We start from the raw sequence: 15,739 nt of genomic DNA on the forward strand, positions 1-15,739 counted from the left end.
AGGAACCCAATTTCAGTTTCCACTAAATATCAGACACTTATGAAGGCAGAGAGGATCTCCTTCTCTCTCTATGTGTGAATTTCTCCTATGTCTCTTGCTTTTTTCCATGTTTTGACTGCAAAATTGTATTAATCTGTAAAAATCTGTTCATCCTTGCGAAAAGCTGAGAAATACGTATGATCTATTCAACGTCTCCATCCATATTTGGCTGCTTGGAATTCTAGTGATCCCTCTTCCACCTCCTCTATCTGGTCGTGTTTCATAGAAGTTTTTGATTGACAGGGGTGGGGAGGAGAAAATAACAACATGCTAAAGTGTTTTTAAATGAATATTTATGACACAAACCTGAAATATCTTCAGATGTGCTTGGTTATAAAATAGGTATCAAAACATTCAATTACACAGCACCTTATTAACAAATTCATTCATTTCATTGGAAGAACAGAAGTGGACAGTATATAAACTTAAATTTAGGACAACACAAACATACTATTAACATTAAATATACAAACTCCAATTCAGAGTGTTTTCTTGGGCTGAAAATAGACAAGTACCATTATTTACATAAGATTACATAATTTAGTTCTCAACATTTAGAGACTATAGTATCTCTACAGAAAGCAATCGTGGTTTTACATCGGATCTAGGTTTGGTTGTAATAATATTTTTTTACCACACAGTGGCAGGTTTTGCATAAACGAGGAATACAATGAGGCTTAGCTGATTTGAGAAAAGAAACCAAAAAGTACGGTTAAAAAAAGCCAACAAGACGCCACACCCTTTGTATTCACTACAGTATTCAACAATGGCTGTTTCTGTACAGGTTAAGTCACAGGAATAAGATATTCAACATACAAGTCAAATTGCAGAGTTAAAAACGTCAGCGATACTCAATTCCTAATCTTCATGTCTCCTGAAGCACTGTTATCTTGGGTAATGTTATACAGGATGTTGAACATCTTTAATAACGCAAAATATATCCTGCGTACCATAAATGACCACATGAAGTCCTCTTTTGTCCATAAAAGGACCATCCCAAAACTTAGGTACACTTATTCAAAGCAAATGGGGGGAGGGGCAAGAGTCAGAATTTTTGATTGGAGGATAAATTCTTCAGCTTTTTTTAGCCCTACTGTGAAGAATTTAAAATCCTCAGTTAGTAAAGAGGATGGTATCACTGCCCTTATGCATTCAAAACAATGAAAATATTTGATTGAAGTTTATGCCTTAAATGTGTTACCTGCCCCTTTGCCTGAATGTTTTTAATTTGAAATAATACACTTTCCAAAGACAAAATCCATACACCTCAATTCTTACAGCCTCCAGCAGCTCAAATAGCCAAGCAGGAATCAACCCATCCTTCTATCGAAGCATTTTTGCTTGAACACAGTAATCTGCTTCAACTGGAAAAGGTTAAATTGGCAAGTATTTCAACTAGAACATAATACAAGTCAATGACTTTTGTGGTCTTTTATATACAAGATTGGCAGGTAGATGAAACATTTTGCAGCCTCTTTCAGTTCAGGTGGAGGATTAAATGTTTTAACTCCCCATGAAATCATTTCTAAACGCATCTTGGGAAAAGTTAGGATGCAATCCTGCATTGTGAAAATCTGCTCAGAAATAAGACACATTACGTCTCACATTCTGAACAGCAACAGTTAAGCTGCATATAGATACACACACGTCCCTTTACTGCATTATATAAAAAAGTGCTATATTGGTGACTTCACTGGCACTATTGTAATTAGATGCATTAACATTCAAACCCTGATTAGAGAGGCATTCTTAACTATGCTGAACTGCAATTTCAGTTATGTCATACTGGTCTTATCTGAAAAGATTTATCCAAATAGCTTTTCATTCATGCATAGGTATCAGAGACATCAGGGCTTCCTCATGTTGAATAATCCCATCTAGGGCAGCACATTGGAGGATGTACTCTGAAGTGTTTCTAGCGCTTGTTTGCAATTCTCCCTCCCCATTTATTTCATGGCTACTTAATACATATTCCCAAGTTAGAATTTATGCCATTCAAGATACTCGATAGTTTATGGCATTCTAGGGACTCTATAGCCCTCTTTAGTTTAGCAAGAGGATGGGTTCCTAAGAGTCAATCTACAGGTTTACACAGACTGAGGCATTAGAACTGTGGGTTATCACTTCAGACTGCAGCGGGCATATTTTTGAATTATCCCATATGTTAAAAACTATGCATGTGTTAAAACACCACAGCAGGGAGAATGGTTCATCCAAAACATCCCAGTGTTTTTGGTTTACTAGACGATGGGGTGGAGCGCTCCAAAATGGGACCCCCCATTTCTGCACCAGTACAGTCCACAATTCTACACCTTAATCTCCCCATCTCATTCTGCATGATGTATAGAAATTGACCAAGTCACAGTAAAAATAATAATTAGAGTATGAATCTCTCAATCACAACACCCAAGAAGTTATTTTGTTCACTGGCAAATATCACACATGTACACACACGCACACACACAGCTTGACTTGTATCACAATATTGCTTAGAAAAGAAACCCGGAAGCCACTGGCTCTTCTGCTACTGGTTCAAGAAGTTAAACAGTCCATACTTTAGCATCTGAAGTCAACATTTCTGGCTGAGTGTGGTAGAAATTGTACCAACTGTATAACAACCATTGTGTTGGATATTAACCTTTATGAGTGTGGTTTGAATGTGCCATTAAGAGCCAGGTTTTTGAGGAACATCACAGTGGCAAAAAGCTTGGAAGAACCAAATTTTTAAAAAAAGAAAGAGAGGAAGTCAGACAGGCTGAGTTCCATTGGCTTAATTTAGGTAACGACAGCTGTACCGGTGGCAACGTTTATGTATCATGAGCACACAGGAAAGACAATACATGAAAACATTGTTATAAATAAAACAGTTTCAGGCTACAGTAAGCATTGAGAAAAAGATGTCTGCTCAGGGAGCTACAGGACCAAATTACCACCATAAATCAAATAGCCTTCAGCAACTTTCTGAAGGACAAGTTAAAATGGGAATTATTTTGCTACAGCTGCCTTGTTCAACAAGTGCAATGTTTGAGAAACATGTTTCAGTTAAAAAAAGAAAGGAAAAGCTTTTATTCATGAACTGAGCAGAATATTGTTCTTGAATACACATCCCCTTCTGGAAATGATAGTGCAGTTGCAATGGAATTGTCTTCCTTATAGCTCAAGGTAAGCAAAGGCAAAAGGATAAATTGCTGTTTTAAGTTCAGAATTTGCCACTAAGCAGCATAAAAGAAAGAGTCAGACTGGTCCCAGCCCAGCCCTAGGCACGTCCTCCTTTTCCCCCACCCCCACCCCCGCAAAAAGTAGTACAAGTTGTCATCGTTTAAAGTGTACGATACTCAGTAATTCTATTTGAAGCATATAACATTTTGGAATGGAAGTGATGTTCTTTTAGATTCAAGGAAGAGGGGGAGAAAAGAATGATAAAAACTTTAAGGAAAGAACAGACCATTTCCAAGTTTAACAAAAAAACGAAACTGGAAAAAAAGTTAATAAGGTATGACCAGCAGCTCTATTGACAACTGGTTGCAAATTGTTTGTGCTTTAATGTCCAAAGCTCAACATCTCACTTCTGCCACTTCTCACACATGGAATCGGTACTGTCCACCCCACCTAGGTAGCTCCGTAAAATCCCACTGCAGTCTTCACATCAGGTATATCCACAACATTGTTCAATATTGTGGCACACGAAAGGCCAGTGGCCAACACTGAAATTCAGCTTCTAAATACTGGCACTTTGTTAGAATGTAGTTTTGGCTAGGACTGCTGTGTGAGACGCCGGAAGTGAGGTAACACCTGGTTGTCCGGAAGGTAAAGGGCTAGTTCTAAAGCCACGAGTACAGTAAATTCAAATGCAATGAGATCTCGTCTGTTGAATCTGAATCGCTCTTCTAACTTCTACAAGGGAAGGAAAGAAAAACAGAACAGGAGTATGTTAACACAGATTGCAACAGCGTTTAAAATGATTTGCAGATTTTTAAATGGCTTGATTTATAAGAGCGACTGCATTTTGGCCATAGCCATTTCCCCTGCAATTTGGCCACGAGAGCACCCCCTTAAAATATATGCAGAAAATGATGCTATTCCTGATTTATTTACTTAAGCAACAAGAGTTATTTGTAGCTGATTGAGTCTGTGGCTCTCAACCAATCTGTACTAACAAGAGTTTAATTCTCACTGGGCCTGTTCAGATGACATTTCAGGCTCGGTGGTTAGTGGAACTGTGGTTCTCTGTGTTTAACACTAACCACAAGCCGTGCTGTCTCAAAAACCACTTTAAGCCACGGTTAGAGCCGCTAACCCTACTGCAGACAGTCTGACTGTGGTTACTGAGTGAGCAGGGTTTAGCAAAACGCATCGCACAAGGTAGCTTAAACCCTTAACCAGCAGGGTTTAACTTGTCTTCTGAACAGGCCCACTGAGAATATGTGGTAAAGCGGCTCTGTTTCGCATGGGGGTGAGGTTCACAGGCTTGAATGTTCCTCCAAAATAAAACAAATCTTTGCACGTAGACAAGTAGCTTCTTAGGTAGAAGGGTTGTAGCTTAATATTTCTGATGGGCTAGTTTTATGTGCAGGGATGTATTGTATTGAGAACATAAACACCCACATCTGCATTCTGAAGTCCTACAGCTTAAGCCCAAGCACGGGTTTAATAGCAAACTGAGAATTACACCACAGTGTTACGTGCTTTGGGAGGAGAAGATTCAACCTTTGCTTGCTCCTCTGCAGAACTTATACGTTGATGGAAACTACAAATGCATTGCTTGTGATGTGTTTGTTGTAAGTAAAAGCGGGACTGACTGCATTACTAAAGTAGGAGGAGAGAGATTTCTGTGCTGTCTTCTGTGGAAGAGCCAAACAGCCTACGGGCTTTAGTACTTGATCAGTAGATAAGAATTAATTTAAGACCCTTGGAATGTAGAAGTAAATTGACGCAGATATTTGGAGCTGCAATCCCACGCACACTTATTTGGGAGTAATTTCCGTCGAAATCAGTGGAACTAACTTCTGCGTAAGCATGCATAGGATTGGGCTATTCAAGACCACTCCAAGCATCACCTCCAAGAGAAAGAGTAGAAAAGGAACCTGTTTGCAGCTATCAGGAGAATAGCCAACATAATAGTAGCTAAAAATAAGGATGTGTATGAACAAACAGATCTCCTGATGGACTCCTTTTGGGCTAGGGATCGAGTCCCAGTACAATTTTACTGGCCTTGTTCAGAAGACACCTTAAACCAAGGCTTTAACCAAGGTGACTAAGGCAAAAAGCTTATGCACTGTTAAAGCCATGGCTTAAGGTGTCTTCTGAACGTGGCCACTGTCATTTCTGCTTCCCAATTGAACACAGTCATTTGGTCGCTGGCTAACAGCAGGCAACTAGAACTTGCCCTGCAGAGCTGCGGGGACGGCACAATGTCTCTGCCCACCCGCATCTCCATTATGTCCTTGACATCCAAATGGCAGCTTTTTAATTCGGTACTGGAGATTCAGGGCTATGCATAGGTACATAGGAAGGTGTCTTATACTAAATCAGACCATTGGTCCATCTAGGACAGTATTGTTGTCACTGTGGTTCTCCGAGGTTTCAGGCAGGGTTTTTCCCCCTAGTCCTACCTGGAGATGCCAGGGACTGAACCTGGCACCCACCTGAATGCAAAGCAGGTGCCGTCTCACTGAGCTACAGTCCTGTCCCTTCCCTTCTCTCCTGTGGGTCTTTCTAAATTTCTCTTAATGTGGAGCAAGCTTGTCAAAGTACTGCAAACCCTACATCTGAACTGCAATCACAATCTTGAAACTTGTTACATGTTTTCCTTCAAATGGTCTATGCAAGTCTGCAGAGACGTTTACACACAGGCTCGAAGGGGGAAATGACCCTGTTCAGACGACACGCTAAGCCACGCTGGTTAAGCATTTTGAGCTGAACATTATATCTTAGTGAGTCATGTGAACCATTCCTACCCATAGTGGCTACATAACCACAGTTTAAACACATTGGGCCTGTTCTGACAACACACTAAACCATGGTTAGGCCACTAACCCTTTTGTAGCAAACACTTAATGTGTTTAAACTGTGGATATGTAGCCACCATGGTTAGGAATGGTTCACACAACATGCTAAATCATAGTTCATACGACACGCTAAGCCATAACGTTTAGCTCAAAACGCTTAACCACCATAGCTTAGTGTGTCTTCTGAACAGGGTCAGTCACTAACCATTTGCTGCAAAAGGGATTAGTGGCCTAACCATGGCTTAGCATGTTGTCTGAACAGGCCCAATGTCATATGAGGGGTTCCACATTTTCACAGCTCTAGACTCCCTTGGAAGCTGTTCTGGCTGTACTTACATCAATAAGGTGTTTGACTTCATGTTTCCTGAGATCACTGCTAATCTTGGCTGCGAGTAGCACACAGGCACCAGCGCACAGTTTTCGGTTCTGCTTGTTGAGCTTGCCTTGAAGGACAAGTTTCTCAAAGTAGACATAAGCCATGGACACTGTTACCGGCTCCAGGTTGCATTCCATGCTCAGGTTCCGCATTTCTCTCTTTAAACTGCAATGGAGAAAGAGCAGACAATATTTAGTCTTTTTTAGAAAGAAAAAAAGGAAGGAAGGAAGGAAGGAAGGCAGGCAGGCAGGCAGGCTGCCACAGTTCAGGAAACAGGCACTTAACCCCCCTCTGGATTCTCATTTCTATTTCTCTGTACTACAGAAGCTCCCTTTCTAGCTGGTTGACATCAGTAAGCTTACAAAGACACCACAGTCCTCCTGACAAGGAGGAAGAAGAGGGTGCACCTTCATGCAACTCTATTGGGATGAGGAGCCACGTGTCCCAAAGTAACATCGTGGCATGAGTTGGGGTGTTCGTGGCACGAAAATACAGGGCGACCCAACGGATAACTTCAGTGCTAGAAAGGCGTTTTAATAAAATTCCTTATGCCTTGAAACTCTGCCCTTGCCGTAGTGGCAAAGTGGAGGATCATAGAATCATAGATCTGCCTCATTATTTGTTCTACTGCCCTATCTATTCTCAAATTCGTTCTAAATATTCAGATTTTTTTTTTTGAGAATAAGTCCAGCTGGTCCGATTCAGAAAGAATATACTTTTTGTTTACATGCAATAACAAGACTGTCATATTGGCACTGGCCGAATTCGCTCTTACAGCCCAAACGTATAGAGCAAAATTTCTGACCTTGCATGTATGATTTGTTTTAGCATTGTTTTTATGATGCTCGCTGTAACCATTGGTTGAAACAATAAAGCTTTATTACTACTACAGGGCGACCCAAGAGATGACTCCATTGATTTGAATGGGTTCTCTAGCTCTGATTCTTTGCTCATGGGGAAAGGAGACTTCTCCTACGACCCGGGGGAAGGTGGTGTGGGGAAGGATATACAGTAGATCGGTTGCTGCAGCAGTGAGCAGCTACTCAGTACTGCTGGCAGTGTGGCGTCTGCTGTTGGAAGGATGGCTAATCTTTTGGGACTTCAGGGAGGGAGAAATGAGCAGGCACAGGATTCTCTCAGCAGAGAAGGGGGCTGTGGCTAAGGAGCATTCCCCAGGGGCTCGGACAAGAGGAGTAAAGGGTCATTCTGTAACCTCCTTTCTGCTAGTTCAACCCTCCCCATCCTGGTGCCTTGCAGATGTGTTGGACTACAGGTCCAAGCATTCCCAGCCAGCATGGTCAATGCTGGGAGCTGCAGTCCAAAACATCTGGAGAGCAGCAGGTTGGGAAAGGGTGCCCTACTGGAGGCTAGATCCTGATTCTATCAATGGCTCTGCACCAGGCCGTCAAGAGTTTTACTGTATTGTTTATGGGGAAAAACATCAACCAGCCGGGGTTGAGAGGCAGGGAAAACATGGGACATCCCGATGCCATGCCATTTCGCTCGACCTTCTTGGAGGTGGGTAAGCGAACGAAGCACGTGGCAGCCATTTTAGTCAGTTTCTGGGGGTGCCGTTGTACCTTGACATTTCGCTTAGCCCCGGTTTACACAGTCAAGGTTCAGAGTGTTTGCAGTCTGCTAGCTATCAAGAGGAAAGAGACTAGGGAAAGACGAATCTTTGAGAAAAGGGTGGCCTGTCCCAGGCATAGAAAATTGTGTGGCAGGAGCTACGAGGCACAAGAAAGTCCTTAGGTTAAGAAAGAGCTTGTGGAGAACTAGGAACATCAGGAGACAACTCTCCAGTGGAGACGGAGCTTAGAGGAAGAAAAGCCGAATGTCTTGAAGCATGATAAGCAGAACAACAGAAAGGAGAGTGAGACTTTGTCACATGCAACAAGGAGGAGAGGGAAATGTTAGCAGGCAAGCACGATACGGGGACAGAGATTTTCCCTCAGCGTTGCCTTCAGTTAAACCTGGAAATAATCCAAGTGTTGAAGGCCTTGTTTTTACTGAGGTCACCACTTCACCCTGCAGGTAGGGGCTCACATAACAGTAAGCTCCTCTACAAAGTATTCCCTCTACACGTAGAGTAACTAGCATGCACTAGTGAAGGAATTAATTAGGTGATTACTTGACTGGGTGACCGACTATCATCAATGGAACTAATATCTCACATTCTGGCCTCTTATGTTGTTTTCCAATGGGGTGATTTGACACATTTTGGTGTAAGACATCAAGTGGAAGACTTGTACATATACGAAGGGACCCCGAGTGTTTAAAAGAGGTCAAGGTTGCAATCCCAGGCACACTTACTTGGGAAGTCCACTGAATGAACTTGGAGGTACCTGAGTAAACATGCATAAGACTGGGCTGCAAGTTTTAATCGTCTACTATTGACTTGTTTCATACAAATTTAGGAGGAAAGAGGCCTGTTCCAAGGCGACTTCGAATCACACTGATGCTCCCTCCTCTTTTCACACCTCAGTCTTTTTTTTCTTTTACCTTCTGATTTTGCTCAGGGTCAGCTTGATGTGAGGAAATTTGTCTTTAAAAGTTTCATTCATATCCTTCTTAAGGTCTGAGGGTTTCACGTACTCTATTACTGTGGTCTGAAATAAAAAGAAATAGGGATTATTTACAGAACTTTCAATTGCCTTTAGAGAGACCAAGAGAGCTCATCAGGGTTGGGCAACTTTCGGCCCTCCAGATGTTCTGGCTTACAACTCCAGTCATCCCATACCATTGGCTACGCCAGCTAGGGTTGGTGGGAGTAGTAGGCAAAACATCTGGAGGACCACAATGTGCCCACCCCTGGAGCAAAAATGCATCCATAAGGAGCTAATCCATATTAAGTGGCAAACAAGGTGTCGTGTTTCTTAGAAAACCTCCTACCTTCTTAGGAGACAAAAAACGAGGCCTGCTAAGTAATCCACAAAGCTTTATTTAAGCAATAAACATCTCTTCCCACCCGAAGAGGGTCTTATCTCTTGGAAACTTCTCCCTAGGCAAAACTATGCAAACTAAGCGAGACAATTGTCGTTTCAAGGAGAACGGAAACCCTTTTCTCACAAGGCATTAACTTCAGAGAGGCTAGTTCTGAGGGGGCTTCAGACGCGATGCGAGCTGGGCTGACTTTCTCTCGCCTTCCTTCCATTCCCTGTATTTTAGCCTGCGCTGCACCCTAGGATCAGTTAACCTGTCAGTGGCTTCTCCTTCGGAAGAATGTTGGCTTCCCACTGCCTCTGTATGATTTGCCCTTGACGAGATAAAGTCTGGAGAGACATCACGACCAGCTGGAGGAGAAAGCGTGAGAGCTCTGTCCCCCACTGGTACAGGCTGGCCTGCGTCTGGGACCGACTCCTCTACTTCAGAGTCTGATTCTGATTGATTACTTGAAACATCTTCTTCCAGAACAGGAGGAGCAGGGCTAGACATGACGTGACACGAGGTGTAATGAGGTATGTGTAGCTGCCAAGAGCAGTAGCCCCACACCTCCTCAGTAACCATTTCTAAGAAAGGAACTGGATGTATTATCACTGCAGAGTTCCATCGCAAGTAGCAGCTGGAGTGGGGGGGGGGCAGTGAAGGAGGACTGAGCACAATGGGGTCGTGTCACATATCTTCTTTTACCAGACATTACTGGAGAGAAGACGCAAGGCTGCTGCTCTTCACAGCAGCCACACATCTCTGGCCACATCTGTTTGGTCCTACGCTGACTCGAAAACGCAGCAAGCCATCCCGGCCCAACATCTCTTATTCCATCCCCTCTTGGGGGTCTAAGCTTTTATCTGACTCCACAGCTGGCTTCTCAAGTTCTTAAACTGAGTCCCATAAGGTTTTACTTGCTTTCCAAGGACAAACCAGACACTTTTCACCAAAAATGTACACCGCTTCTTGGGCAAAGGGTGTAAAGTTGTGATGTGTGGACCAGTGGTAGTCCACACTCTCCATTTAGTGGTCCGTGCAAAGATTGTGGAACAGTTGAGAATATCTGCACTTTATTTATTTATTATTGCATTTATATGGTGATTTTACATGTTGTATATCTGTTTTTAATGTTCATTGTTTTTAACTTTTGTAAACCGCCCAGACAGCTTCAGCTATGGGGCAGTATATAAATGTAATAAATAAATAAATATATCCTGCCTTTCTTCCTCCAAGGAACCCAAGGTGGTGCACATAATCCTCCTCCTCTTCTCCATTTTTATCCTCAAAACAACAACCCTGTGAGGTAGGTTGGGCTGAGAGTCTGTAACTGACCCAAAGTCACCCGGTGGGTTTTCATGGCTGAGTGGGGACTAGAACCCGGATCTCCCAACTCCCAGTCCAACACTTCAGCCACTACACCACTACTTGGCCCTGTGCAGGATTTATTTTGCCTTAGCTGGTATCATATCATACTAAGTTTCTGCTATGAACCATCATTTGCCCTTGTACAGGATTACCGTCAATTGCTCCTGTATCTAGGCCATCAGTGTAGGATCCTAGATGAGAAAAGTTTAATCTCTTTGAGGACAGAAGGTTTTCAAAGCTTTCTGGTAATCTCTTAATCCTGTAATACTTGGCACTTCAAGTACAGTGCAAGACTGTGATCTTGTGCAGGTTCGCGCTTTCTTTTTGTTTTTTTGCACACTCTAGGGTAGCCTTCCCCAACCGGATGCCCTCCATTAACCCTCAGCCAGGATGACCAACACACCTGGAGGGCACCAGGCTGGGGAAGAATGCCCTAGGATATACCAGCCAATACCCCAAGGTATTCTGTGCCTAGAAGGTATAATGCTAGAGGTAAGCGGGAGGTAAAGGAAGATAGCAACACTGCCCTCGCCCCCCCTTCCTTTGGATGAGACAAAAAAAAATGTCTGCTGGGAGCCAATATAATAGCTTAATTGAAATGTGGGACTTCAACCTTGAGGTCATTAGGATTTCATTGCTTCTGATCTTTTAATAATGGCCCAGTTGGACGATTTTGGAAAGCTCATAAGCAAGGCATTCATAGTCCCAGTCCACCCCCCCCCCAAAGTATTTGGCCCTAGCAGCTGGAAATACCTGGCATTTGTGTGAGCTTCAAAGTGTTCAAAGCAGCTCACAAATAATCAGCCTGCAGGGTAGGTCAGTATCAATGCCAAAATTGCAGGTGGTGATCAGGGCCTGAGAAAAGGTGGCTGGCTGAGGTGAGACTGGAACCTTTTGTCCTGGTATGTCCTGGGCCGGGCCACCAGATCCATGGGGTCAGGCCCTCCTGACCCATTCTACCTCACGGACCGTGGTGTCCCTGTATTGGACATTCCAAGACCTTGTCCTACAGCTGTGGACTTCACTCCCCCTGCCACTGTGGTTAACCGAGAGCTTGGAGCTGTTCAAGAATGGTTTGAAAACCTTTCTTTTTGAATAGGGTGGGTTGGTGGTTCCTGAGGTAGAGCCTGCTGATGGCCCTTGTGGTGGCCGCTATATATTTTGTATGGGTTTCTATTTTAAGCTTTTATTGTTATATTCTTTTAATTCAGTTAAGGTTTTCTATCAGGATTATTGTATTTTTGTAAACTGCTGATCTATCTTATTTTACATATGGCGCTTTGTAATAAAGCGCGATATAAATTATTATTGTCTCTTTTCTTGCTCGTGGCGGTTTTTCTAGATCAGCCTTCCTCAACCTGGGGCGCTCCAGATGTGTTGGACTGCATCTCCCAGAATGCCCCAGCCAGCTGGCTGGGGCATTCTGGGAGTTGTAGTCCAACACATCTGGAGCGCCCCAGGTTGAGGAAGGCTGTTCTAGATGGACATGACGGGCTTTGCCAGGTCATGTTTCTTTTACTGATTCAGGAATTTCCTGACAATTGAGGATGTTTTAAGTATGACTGCTTTCTGGATGTTGGTATGGACATATTTTGGTAGGCCCATTTTCTGATGGTTTTCTGTATAGTTTTTTTTAATGTGATGTGACTAACGGGATAACTGCGACCTTTTCCTGTTGCTATAGTTATTATTATTATTATTATTATTATTATTATTATTATTATTATTATTATATTTATTTATTTATTTATTTATTTATATAGCACCATCAATGTACATGGTTCTGTACCAGAGTAAAACAGTAAATAGCAAGACCCTGCTGCATAGGCTTCCATGGCCAGTGGTGGTAGATTATTATTATTATTAATATGGCTTCCAGGTTCAGCGCTCGGTTTCGGCCACAACACTAACTTTCAGCAGCATATAAACAGTATATTGCTTTGGCATAGGAAAGCTCCATTTTAAGGCTGCATGCAGAGATACACAGCCTGAGTGATGTGTGCACTCTGGATTCACATTAATCACTTTTTGATCTGGCGTGCCACTTTCCAAACTGAATGGAGCTTTGGACCGGTTCTTCCCACTTCCATGAGAAACTGTCAGCGTCACAACGGGCTCTGCACAGCCCAAGACCCTTCTCACACCCCTCCCTTCCTGGCAGTGCAGAGTGCTGTTTGGCTGGCCCACCATTCCCAGAGCAGGGCTTGAAGTCTGTAAAACTGAATCGATTTGCTTTAAAAATATAGCACTGGATAGACAGTAAAGGAACTGATGTCTGAAAGCAGCTTTAGCGGTTATAGCTAATAGGTATAGGTTGACCTATCCACCATAAATCTGAGTAATCCTTTTTAAAGCCATCCAGTTTAGCTGCCATCACCACATCTACAATGACATTTGTAAGTTAGTTGTGCATTGCATGAAGTCTCACCTGAGGACCAAACTAGGCATCTTTGGTTAAAAGCAGCCATCCCCATGCTGTTGATAACTGTTCAGGGAGGAAATATAGCTACAATACTAGTACCTGTTCCCTTTCCCTCTTTGCAGCTAATAGCAGCATTGCCAGGGGAAGGTGGGCAGGAATTTAAGTACTGCAGTCCCAATCCAAATGGAAAAAAAGGCCATTCGAGAGACCACAGATCTTCTTAGGCCTGGCACTTAGCCATAAACTCATAGAATCATAGAATCATTGAACAGTAGAGTTGGAAGGGGCCTACAAGGCCATCGAGTCCAACCCCCTGCTCAATGCAGGAATCCACCCTAAAGCATCCCTGACAGATGGTTGTCCAGCTGCCTCTTGAAGGCCTCTAGGGTGGGAGAGCCCACAACCTCCCTAGGTAACTGGCTCCATTGTCGTACTGCTCTAACAGTCAGGAAGTTTTTCCTGATGTCCAGCTGGAATCTGGCTTCCTGTGAGTCCGTTATTCCGTGTCCTGCACTCTGGGAGGATCGTGAAGAGACCCTGGCCCTCCTCTGTGCGACAACCTTTCAAGTATTTGAAGAGTGCTATCATATCTCCCCTCAATCTCCTCTTCTCCAGGCTAATAAGAGAATGCACAGCCTTAGGTCCCTGAAATGTAAAACTGGAATACAAAGACCGCTTCCCACAACTGCTATTGGGGAGGGATGTTAAGGCCTGGAAGCTGCATGGCGCTTCTAAAAGAATGTTTAGTACAAGGCTGTGGCCCACGGGTTGTACTTGGCTGTCCTGGGCATTTTTGCACCTCTTGAATTTGCTACAGCAGTGACCGCAAAAAAAGTTGCGGGTTTTCCTTTCAAAGCAAGTGAACCACGCCTATCTGGGAAGCAGAACCACACTCCAGGAAGCACCTTGTCTTAAAAGAAAATTGCCATTTTGCTGCTGTGCTGCCAATATTTTTGTGTCATGTAGGTGGGTGGGACTGCCCCCCCTCCCCGGACTTGTAGAAGTCGCTCGCTCTTGTTTTAGTAAATGGCACAGTAGCCACCTCTTCTTACTCTTACTTATCACTTGCGATTCCATTGCAAGGGTTGGTAGGAAAAGAGAACCAAACGGATGATTTGTACCGCACAAGTGCTGCAGTCCCGCATTGGCTAAGGATTCCCACGATGTCAACGTCTTACCATGTACGATGCAAAGATGAGGACACGCTTGTGCTTCCCGCACGGCCACTGAGGGTCATCAAGGAGATTTGGATTGTACTCTACTAACTCACCCACTTCATTCCCTGGAAATAATAATTAAAAAAAGAAGCAGCAGTTAGATGTGTTAGTTTATTTTATTTATTTATTTATTTATTACATTTATATACCGCCCCACAGCTGAAGCTCTCTGGGCGGTTCACAAAAGCTAAAAACAGAAAACATTAAAAGTATACAAAAGTTAAAAGCCATCAGAGACATAAAAGCAACAGTATAAAAACCGCAGCATCCATTTAAAACAACAGTTCTGGGGTCCATTAAAAAACAAACTTAGCGTTGTTCAATGCCGTTAAATGCCTGGGAGAAGAGAAAAGTCTTGACCTGGGGCCTGAAAGATAACAATGTTGGTGCCAGGCGAGCCTCATCGGGGAGATCATTCCACAGTCGGGGGGCCACCACTGAAAAGGCCCTCTCCCTTGTTGTCATCCATTGGTGTACTGAACAAGAGTTTTAAGAAAATGCAACGCCAGGAAACAGCTGTTGGTTTTGTAATGCTAGCTGGTCTGTTAAGTGCATCGCCATCTGATATTATTGTCCTATTAACTAATAGCAAACTCATTCTCCAAGTGTGGATCCTGACGCAACCCATGCAAAAGAAAGAGGTATCAGCAGGCTCAGGGGAACTCCAAGCTTTGCAGAAGTAAAAAAAAAAAAAAACTCCAGGGGAGAAAAAACCCCTTAAAAGCAGGGTGGGGGCTCCGAAAACAACTCTATGAGTACTGAGCATGGAATACTGGGTGACTATTCAAAGAGGAAAAAATGGAGAACCAGGTGGGATACAATATAGTACACAGGAAAAGAGTCTACAACATTTTGTTGCAGTTCTCATTTGTTTTTACATGGTTGTCTTTACATCTTAAAGGGGTGGGTGGGTTAAGATTCAAAAGGGATGTTGAGCAGTGTTTGCAAAAACCAAACTTTGGCTGGGTAGGCTATTTATTACACATCAGTAGTAAACAGCTCAGTGTCATGACTTTAATGTTTTGGTACTTTTCCCAGATACTTATAAGAAGTTCTTTAGATTGTTGCTGTTTAAGGCTTTGCTCAGATTTTCAGAAAATGTCTTGCCTCTATCCTTTGCCTCATTATGGTTATGAGGCCCCCCACAAAAAGCATTCTTTTCTATATTTAGACAGTCCCAATCTTTCAGTGCACAACGGCTGTATTGACGCACTGTATAGGACGGAATCTTCCACTGGTAGTATTTCAGACCGGTTCCTGCATCTTCTGCATGCCTGCAGTTTTAGTGGAGATTTATGGCAGCTGAGCAGAATTCTGTCTCCCGAGATATTCTCCTTTTAATGATAAAACAGCATGTTTCTAGTCCTTTAAAAAAAGCTTGCTG

The 15,739-nt window shown here is 43.1% G+C and overlaps 1 protein-coding gene across 1 annotated transcript in view; it reads right to left on the bottom strand.

Moving 5' to 3' along the window:
• Positions 1-325: 325 nt before the first annotated feature.
• Positions 326-15,739, bottom strand: part of CABLES2 (Cdk5 and Abl enzyme substrate 2) — a 58,919-nt gene continuing 43,505 nt past the window's right edge. Inside the window, exons 7-10 of the mRNA XM_063146909.1 lie at positions 14,317-14,420; positions 8,926-9,032; positions 6,384-6,588; positions 326-3,933 (exon numbers count right to left, since the gene is read on the bottom strand). Coding sequence (XP_063002979.1) covers positions 3,793-3,933; positions 6,384-6,588; positions 8,926-9,032; positions 14,317-14,420 — 557 coding nt within the window. The 3' untranslated portion in view covers positions 326-3,792. The remainder of the gene's footprint in view (positions 3,934-6,383; positions 6,589-8,925; positions 9,033-14,316; positions 14,421-15,739) is intronic.

The sequence above is a fragment of the Elgaria multicarinata genome, chromosome 1 (assembly GCF_023053635.1).
Source record: "Elgaria multicarinata webbii isolate HBS135686 ecotype San Diego chromosome 1, rElgMul1.1.pri, whole genome shotgun sequence".
NCBI lineage: Eukaryota > Metazoa > Chordata > Lepidosauria > Squamata > Anguidae > Elgaria > Elgaria multicarinata.